This window comes from Diadema antillarum, unplaced genomic scaffold (assembly GCF_040938485.1).
Source record: "Diadema antillarum isolate AM-2024a unplaced genomic scaffold, OU_Dant_1.0 seq00000998_RagTag, whole genome shotgun sequence".
In the NCBI taxonomy this organism is placed as follows: domain Eukaryota; kingdom Metazoa; phylum Echinodermata; class Echinoidea; order Diadematoida; family Diadematidae; genus Diadema; species Diadema antillarum.
Genome location: NW_027271836.1, coordinates 2246027 through 2255500, shown reverse-complemented (window position 1 = coordinate 2255500; position 9474 = coordinate 2246027). Strand labels below are relative to the sequence as shown.

Here is a 9474-nt window from a genome sequence, read left to right as displayed (position 1 = left end):
GGCTTGAGTAGCTCTTTCTTTGTCCCTTCATCACCCCTGCCGTAACTTTCTGTTCTTCCATAAGGTCCTTAACCTTCTTGCTGAGGTTGTCGCCAAACAGTAGTTTGTTGGTACATGTAGTACCAACCATATTCTCTGGCTTGCACAGCCTGGCACATCTTGAGTCTAGGTCTGGTTTGATTAGCTCACGTCGTAAGCAATTCAACTCAAAAGAAGAACTGCAAAGTAGGGCCAGCGCATCTTGTTGTGGGTCCGTGATGTTGCCCGATGGAAGTGAACGGACAAAGGCATTAATGCCCTTTGTCATTGATTTCTGAATTTTTTGTAGTTTCAAGTCTCTTGACTTTGTATGTGTCGGAAGATTGTCCCAAATGAAGGGGTTCACTTTTGGGGAATCCATAGCTTGGCAGTTACTGGGCAGAGCATATTTAGCTGCTGTCTCCTCTAGTGCTTTGTTTTCCAGTTGATGTGTGAGCAAATATGTAGCTGACTGAGCAATTTCTTCCTCTATCGGTTCCCCGATATCTGCGTTCACTGCGAACTTCGCCGCAATATGTGGAACTTCGTCTGGCATGATTGGGTAGCATTCCTCGTCATCCGCGATTGAATGCGTTTGCCCTATACCGGCGCCCGTGTATTCACAATGCTCGCCACTGTATGGCTGCTGTGTACTCGTATGTGAATACGTATCATCGGTAGTGTGTGCAGCCCGTGGCTGCGGTGTAACTGCAGACGTATGCAATACTCCTGTAGAGTTTGCAGTACGATTTTCCGCCGGTAATCGCTGAATAACTGACTCCAGCAAGTCTTCCAATTTACTCAGTCTAGTGTTCACATCGGAGCTTGTCGATGACTGGGTTTTTGCCGGATTTGTAGGTTTGCTCTTCTTTACTTGCGCTGTGCGCTGAGCAGGTTTCGATTTCCCGCCATCTTGTGTAGCCGTAGGGGCACACAGCTCTGTGAGCTTCCCCTGTGCGGCGGCTGGTTGTCCGCCCGTGGCGGCGTGTGAAGCTGCCGTGGGCTCACGTGGAGCGGCAGCGCGAAATTTCTCTTTCACCGAGATCGGCGAAACCGATGAATCCATGATTTGATACTCGAAACTGCTTTCGATGCTCGAAAACTGTTTTGTCTGCCCAATAGCAGGGTACAGTTCTAGTGTCTTGGAGCAATTTTACCCCAAAACACATTCACTAGATAGGCAAAATCCGAAGAAAAATGCCAGAAAAAACGGAGGGATAAAATCCTCCGTCCGAATCTCAGCATGCACGATGACGTATTGGTTCTACTGCGCATGCACACATGGCGGGCTCTCTCCTGACGTAATATCTCACGAGTATTACGCAATAGAATGAGCTGTAGACTATTTTATTCATAGACCTTATGATTAATAGACGAAATGGTCAATATACATAATGGGTGTTAGACGAAATGTGACTTAGACAAATTGGACATTAGATAAAATGGCTAGTACACGAAATGACAATTAGGCTAATTGGCATATAGACAAAATGGTTGGTAGACGAGTTGGTAGTAGACATAGTGAGTTTAGACGAGATGGCATTAGACTAGGTGGACAGTGGACAGGGTGGTTGTAGACGAGGTGCCAATTTACCAACTTACTGACGTACAGGCAGGTGGTTGCATTGGTTATAACACTCTTCAAGGAGTTCATTGATATCATTGATACACGGTAATGAACTCGTGTAGATGATTAAATGGGAGTCAACACCTACGACAAGCATGCCTGTTGGTAGCACGTTAAATACTTTCAAAGTACCCTCCGATTTCCACTGCGTTCTAATAATGCGACGTGATGCTGGATAGCCAGGGCAAAAAATCTCACTAGTGACCCACTCATTACTGCCCAAATCCGAAGAAAGAATGTATACGCGGTTGGTTGACACATCGACTGTCATGCTCTTTACAAACGTATCGTGGAGGTCAGTTTTACACTTGATATTACCATCTCGATCCAATAAACAGACACTTGGACCTTCGTGGCTTGTTTCAGTAACCACAATCACGTCTCCTGTTGACATCGTCTTCAAGGTTGAAATATGCATGCCATCTGCCAGCTTAATGGTGTGTATACATTTCCCGTTGTTGGGGTTGAACTCAGAAATGGATGACCTAAATGGTTCTGCTGTCAAGATCGATCCAGAATTGTTGACGGTGACTTCAAGTGATTGCATGGTTTTTGTATCAATCTTTCTCCGATAATACCAGAGCCGGTCGTACACCATGAGTTTGCCATCAGTTGTACCAAAGACATGTCCCCCATCAGGCAGAGAATTGTAGGAAATGGCCGTGAACTTTGGTAAGAATATAACATGAAAATTCGCAGGTGTCCCCTCAGCAAGATCCAGAACGAATATGCCGACTTTGTTGGAGCAGACCAAGCCGTTTTCACCAATGCACCCAAGGGGAGTACTGACAATTTCTATTTCTTTTACTTTCACCAATCTCTCTTCAAATCCTACTACTGCGCCAAGAAGTCCACTTGCTCTGTCGTACTTGATTTCTTCAATCAACTCCTTCACTTTGTCCAGTCTCTCTCTGCCGATCTCAACACCTACACAATCACACAGCTGTCGGGTGATGTCATGAAAGTCCCTCATTAGATTCTCTTGCTTGATGATGAGGTTTTTAGCGTTCACGCATCTTTCCCTGATCATTTCATTTAAGTGTTCGAGACCATACATGAGCTTGGTTTTGCGCGATTCCAGTTCCCGTTTCACCAAGTCTAACTGGTTCTCAAGTGACTTCTGCTCGTCCCGAATTACGTGGAGTTTCTTCTCTGCTTCATCTCTGGTTTCTTTCAGCATTTCGTTTCGCTTTTCATTTAACTTCCTGATCTCCTCATCGCAATCTGCGTTGATCTTATCCTCCCTCTGCTCTAGCTCTTGAGTAACTTTCGTTTCCTCTTCTTCAGCTGCAGCAGACACCTGTTCTCCAATCATCGTTAAACGTTTCGTTACTTGAAAGATGTGATGTTGTATTTCTTCATAATTTTGTTTCAGACCATTACTTCTAGCATTAGCTTGACAAATGAGTTCCGCTAGTTCTCTTTCCCTATCTTTTCTCACTTCGTGAATGTCATACCTTTTGCAGTCTGTGTGATTCGAGGTTACAGCACACACGCGACAAATGGGATAATCATGAGTGACGCAGAAAAGTTCCGCTTCCCTGTTAGTATGCTCCTGGCACGTCCATTTCACTGTGTCTACCACTTCCTTGATGCTGTCCTGGTGATCGATGGCACATTCAGCGCACAGGTTCTTTTGGATCTCGAGGCGATAGGATGGTTCGGCAGACTTCACGTCAGAGAGGCATTCATCACACTTTATGGTGTTTGTTGGAGTAAAACCAGAGGCCATGATGACAATAATGACGCACACAGACTCAAGCAGAGAAAGATGCACCTATGGTCAGAAAAGAATGCAAGCGATTAGTTCGCTTCACTTTATGATTATTCTGTCATATCCAATGCTACTTATTTGTCCTGTTCGTGGAAACATTGTATGTCAATGTGCATAGGCTTTAATACCATAACATTATAAAAGCTTCTCAACTTTGAGATTGATTTCGATCTTCATATGTAAGTCTCATATTATATGAACTGTTGTCAGCAAATCCTTCTTTAGGGACTGATTCCTCTTTTTTGGGGGTGCTTTTTTTAATGGAAACTTGGTGAACACTGGCTAGACTGACGATCTTTTAGCGCCGTACATCGGAAATTTCAAGACTTAATTTCGCAGAGAAACAGAAAAAAGACTAGACATGATACAACTTTGAAAAGTATCGGATTTCCTTTTCTGTTATCATAACTTTCAAATGTCCTTGATGTCTTTCTTTACTTGTTGATTTTAATGTAATCAAAGACAGCATATGCTTTAAAAAATCAAATCGTTACACAAAGATTTTGATACTACAGGAAAAACTACAGTAAATTCGTTTGTTTTGCTTAACCAGGGATTGTGTGAGTGGGTTTGCTTGTTTATTTGGGTTACAGCCCGTTATTCCGAAGGTTCGTTATTCCGAAGGTTCGTTAATCCGAAAATGAAATAAGATTCTTTATTCCGAAGGTTCGTTAATCCGAAAATGATATAAGGTTCGTTATGCATAAGGTTCGTTATTCCGAAGGTTCGTTAATCCGAAAACAATATAAGGTTCGTTATACGAAAATGTAATAGGGTTCGTAATTCCGAAGGTTCGTTAAACCGAAAATAACATAGGGCTCGTTATTCCGAATGTTCGTTGATCCGAAAATAAAATAAGGTTCGTTATTCCGAAGTTTCGTTAATCTGAAAATGAAATAAGGTTCGTTAGTCCGAAAATGAAGGTTCGTAAATCCGGAAATAAAATAAGGCTCTTAAAATTCCGAAAATAGAGTAAAATACTGGTTGTTACAAAATATGGTGCTGTAATTACTGTCTTATGCGTTCGTTGATACGTGTGTTCATATGTGTGACTGTGTGTATTGAGTTCAAGTACATAGCAACTTTGAAATTACTGCCCATCTTATCTGCTGTCACCCCCATTATCGTCGTCTTATAGCCTCACGTTTATCGGTAGTCTAAAATTCATCATCATCATCATCATAACAATTCAGGAGAGGCATGTTCACTTTGAAAAGGGGATGCCAGCATACTCATACTCTCTTTGGACACTAAACACATACGAACACACACAGTCATGTAAACAGGCACACACGCAATTCCATACAAACTTTTATCGGCGACGAATAGAATGCCGTCGTATTTGTACATATACTAACGATGAAAGTAGAGGTATTTTCTCCTCCGAAGGATGAGCTCGCCCCCTCCCACTCCTTCACTTCTTCATCATTGTCAGGATAGACATCCATTATTTGAAATTATTACCATATTCTGCGACTCTAACATGTCTCAAGCAGGAAAAAAAATCACACCTGCGTGGACTTAAAATTAAAGGCTTTTAAACAAATAAACGATCAAATATACTCAACAAGCAGATTTCAAATGTAACATCTCTTCTAATAAGCTTCACTGTGAAGAGTGGAATGTAATCGAACTTAATTGTTCTACCGATCAGTCACTAGGTAAGAAACTATTTTTGCATGAATTCAGTGAGAAGTTAAATGCAGTTCTCCACTTTTTTTGTGTGACCTGGTAACACATGAAATTCATGTCGTTATGGTAACTGACAAAATGTAAGCCAGTGCTTCGTATCATTTCTAGCTCTCGTGAAGTTAAATGAATTGGGTTTTACACTCTATTATGATAGCCCTCGGCCTGACACTAGTTGTATTACGTATTACCAAAAGAAACTGCAACTTTTTTTGTGTAAAAACCGATTTTGGACACATATTTAGGTGTACTGTTTGGATTTTCAAGTTACGGTATTCTCATTGTTAGAAGTGCAAAAAAAAAAAAAACGAGCTGTCAGTTTGTATGCATTTCACTTTCTTTAAACATATTATTTTTTTTCGGGGGGGGGGGGGGACCGCAGTCACCATCTTAAAATAAAGGGAATGCATTCAAAATTAAAATGATGGTATATTGGCTGAGATTGGGCGTCGGGTTTCCAACTTTTTGGTGAGATAATGAGAAACTTCTTATAAAATATGAAAGAGCACGTAATATTCTACGAGGAATTCAAAGTTTATTCGATGTAAATTGGTTCTGAAATGGCTGAGTTATTCAAAACAAAGGGATCCTCATAAAACGTTGGATCCACCTTTTGTTTGGCCCTATGTTTTACTTTTTTTTTTGATATCTCGGCCATTTAAACCGATTTGAATAAAATACACTTTGAATTTATTTTAGAATTGTATCCTTTTTAAATTTCACAGGTGATTTCTAATCATCTTGCAAAAAGTTGAAATTTGAATCTCCCATCTCAACCAAAACTATACTATCCCTTTAGAATACCTCGCCTGTATGATACAAATCTCTTTATAAGACACTAATACCCCAGAGGATTGATAGACACCCCCACACACATACACACAGACACAAAATAAAAAGGGGACTAACTGCAAGCACCTTACAAAAAAATACGCCCCGTCATTGGATATTGGTACAATCAATAATAATAAAAAAAAACATACATATAGATGTTGGCGATTATAGGTCGTTACATAATAAATATGATACCGAGTGCTGAAAAAATAACCATTATGAAGGTGAACGATGTGAGATCATAGTGTCACGGAGCCGCTGCATGTCGAAGATAGCGTCTACAGAATGGGGATGGTGGGGCATAATGAAGCACTTAATTTCAAACTTGCAATATGGCGTCGTTACTGTTATCATCATTAAAAATGTTAGGGTGTCTGAAAATAGGCTAAAAAAATTACACAGTCCCCTACGCTCTAAATTCCAATCGCTCAGGTAAATAATTGTTCGCACTGAATTAAAATCAAGATTCTTGATCCACGCCACTTCTTCACGCAACACGACGTGCTTTACCTAAAGATATACACGTGTATCATCCTCCCCAGAGACAATATCGAATTTTCGTTGCGTAATATTCAAGCAGTTTTTTGATCACGACAACGTATTTTGTCATAACAGTGAGTTTATTTCATTTTCGGAATTATGAACCTCATTTCATTTTCGGATTAACCAGCCTTATTTCATTTTCGGATTAATAAACCTTCGGAATAATGGACCCTATTTCATTTTCGGATGAACGAACCTTCGGAATAACGAACCTTATTATATATTCGGATTAACGAACCTTCGGAATAACGGACCCTATTTCATTTTCGAATCAGCGAACCTTCGGAATAACGAACCTTCGAAATAGCAAGCCTCACTTCATTTTCGGATTAACAAACCTTCGGAATAACGAACCATATTTCATTTTCGGATTAACGAACCTTCGGAATAACGAACCCTATGCTATTTTCGGATTAACGGGCCTTCGGAACAGCGAACCCTACTTTATTTTCGGATCAACAAACCTTCGGAATAACGAACCTTCGGAATTTATAGTTACCTGTATTACGAAGTCACTCCTGATTATTTTCCCCGGAAGGGGTGAAGCTGTTGTCTCTTGGATTTTACAAAACTGACTCACAATGCTGACATGCATGTACTCTCTCTCTCTCAATATCATAAACTGTATAGGCCTATGCTGCTGTATATCATGTTCCTCTCGTATTTTTATTGTATTGAACGTTTTGGTGGTGGTAAGGTGTGACCGTAAACGGTGCACACGCTGAACATACCATGATTTTAATTGCCAGTCCACATTTTCCTAAATATTTATTTCTCTTATACTTATTTTACTTTAAAGGGGATGGCTAGTAACTGATCAGTGGGAATCAGTGGGAATACTGGAGATGATTGTTCCAATCTTTGTGGGATTCATTTAAGAGTACATTATATATCTATTGTTGTGGGAAAATTATTTGCTTCAGAATGGTGTCATATTCAAGTAACGCGCGGTTTAATGTTAACGATCGCCCCGTCACTGTACAGGCATGCTAACCTGGAAACGTTTAAACTGCACATTACTTGAGACCATTCTGAAGCAAATAATTTTCCCTCAACAATAGATATATAATGTACTCTTAAATGAATCCCACAAGGATTGGAATACTCATCCATCAGCATTCCCACTGATTCCCACTGATGACTAGCCGTCCCCTTTAAAATTGTCCACACGTATTTCTTTAAAAGTGTGCACGAGATCACTGAATTTCAATTTCAAAGCATGCTAATGCTTCCATACTACTCCCCCCCCCCCTCCCAAGTAAGTAATAAATGTCACGATTCAAAACGTTCTTACATAATTTTAACGGGCTGACATCACGTGATGCGAAAGACTGGTCTGCATATATACATGAGTTGTGGTCTATAAATTTTGCAAAGCCCGAGAGCGACCATTGAAAATGCGTAGGTAATTATGAATATACGCAAACGATGAATAGCGAAATGTCATATTAACTACAGTAGAACCTCGATTATCCGGCCACGTCGGGACCGGCGGGCGTCCGGATAATCGATTTGGCCAGATAAGAGAGATATGTTCAAATACAGCACCTTCTATAGCATTTAGGTATGCACAAGTTACTACCAATTCACGAATATTATTATCTTCATGACATTTTCATGTTTCATATTTTAAAAATTGATACGGAAATAAAACGAAATACAAACAAACCATCCCTTCATGTAATGTTTGTTCGATTGATATTGACCGACAATGAGATCAATATTGCGACTCGTCGAATACTGCCGCTGCACTGTACTGTAACCACTGAGTGCACTCAGTGCCAGTGACAAGCGAGGCACCAGTCTTTGAGTTTGTCTCACGAACCGACTTAAAAGTTACAGTCCGTTGCGATGACTGGAATATGTACCGTTGTGTATTCGCACAATTAATGGTAGAACATGTGTTTGTTTTGTGTGAGATTTAACACTGAAAAGACATTTTAAAAAATGAAAATGTCAACCAGTCGACGTCCGGATAACAGAGAATCCAGATAATCAATGGCCGGATAATTCATTTCTAACTGTAGCTACAAGTGTATGCATAGAACCCACAGCACTGTTTTTCGTGCACTTGCTTTCTGAAATCAAACGTATAAGAGTAACAAATTTCGTCATAAGTAACACTATGCCTACAAATCTAAATACCAAAATCAACGTGAAAATATTAAATCTTACCTTGAAATCAGCACCACTATTAGATATCTAATCTGACTTTGTTTTGTTTCCGAAGCATTGAGGAACTTAGGTACTCGCTTATGAGGAAGTATAAAATCACTAAATTCACGGGTGGGTAATCCTATTTTACATATACATGTATATATCAGATATAACATTTACATCTATGTTATAGGTTTCACAAGGCTTTGTAAATACATGTAATTCCTTACAGACACATTAAATCAAATATAACAATTCAATATCCCATTCAATACAAGAGACACATATTTTATGTCTGCCATCATCATCTTTTGTCATATACGTTTGTCATATCAGTCCTCAAATTGGCAGGGGTCTACTCAACTCCTGTCAAAGGTCTGTGCATTCAACCTTTAGTCGATGCCGATTATTTTGTTGAAATTGCGAATGAGTGCTATGTATGCGTTTTGAATAGAGTTTCCACACAGTGAAGACTTTCCACACTTGCGGTGAAGAGGTGATCCCACAATAACAACCATTCCCACTATTCTCGAGTATTCTTTTTTTTCTATCCTTCGATTGAAAATCTTCCAAATATTCCCCAAAAATGCGCACCAGATCATCAAACTTTGTAAACGATTTCAAAAGGCAAAGGCTCACTCGAGAGTGAGGGAATCGGCTTAACGTATCCCCTCCACCACCCTCCCCCGCCTTTGGTTCAGTAGAAGATGAAGAAGCACACGCAGAAAAAGATGTGAAATATACCAAATCATGCATCGCTGAATTCAAAATTTAGATATGGAAAGCCTTCCACACCCTCCTCTGATTCGGTAGAGGGAGGTGGGGTTAGACA

The 9474-nt window shown here is 40.0% G+C and overlaps 1 protein-coding gene across 1 annotated transcript; it reads right to left on the bottom strand.

The window, feature by feature from the left end:
- Positions 1–888: 888 nt before the first annotated feature.
- Positions 889–8755, bottom strand: LOC139742380 (uncharacterized). The gene is made up of 3 exons (XM_071652957.1): positions 8661–8755; positions 1986–3422; positions 889–1050 (listed from the first exon to the last, which is right to left on the bottom strand). The coding sequence occupies exons 2-3, from the start codon at positions 3375–3377 to the stop codon at positions 889–891; spliced, it is 1554 nt and encodes a 517-aa protein (XP_071509058.1). The 5' UTR covers positions 3378–3422; positions 8661–8755.
- Positions 8756–9474: the final 719 nt, after the last annotated feature.

Bases quoted from the DNA above. Each gene is read 5' to 3' on its own strand.
- LOC139742380 (XM_071652957.1), bottom strand. From the start codon at position 3,377: ATGGCCTCTGGTTTTACTCCAACAAACACCATAAAGTGTGATGAATGC. The intron at 1,051-1,985 runs GTCTGTTTATTG...TCTCGGTGAAAG, and splicing joins CAAGCCACGAAGGTCCAAGT to AGAAATTTCGCGCTGCCGCT.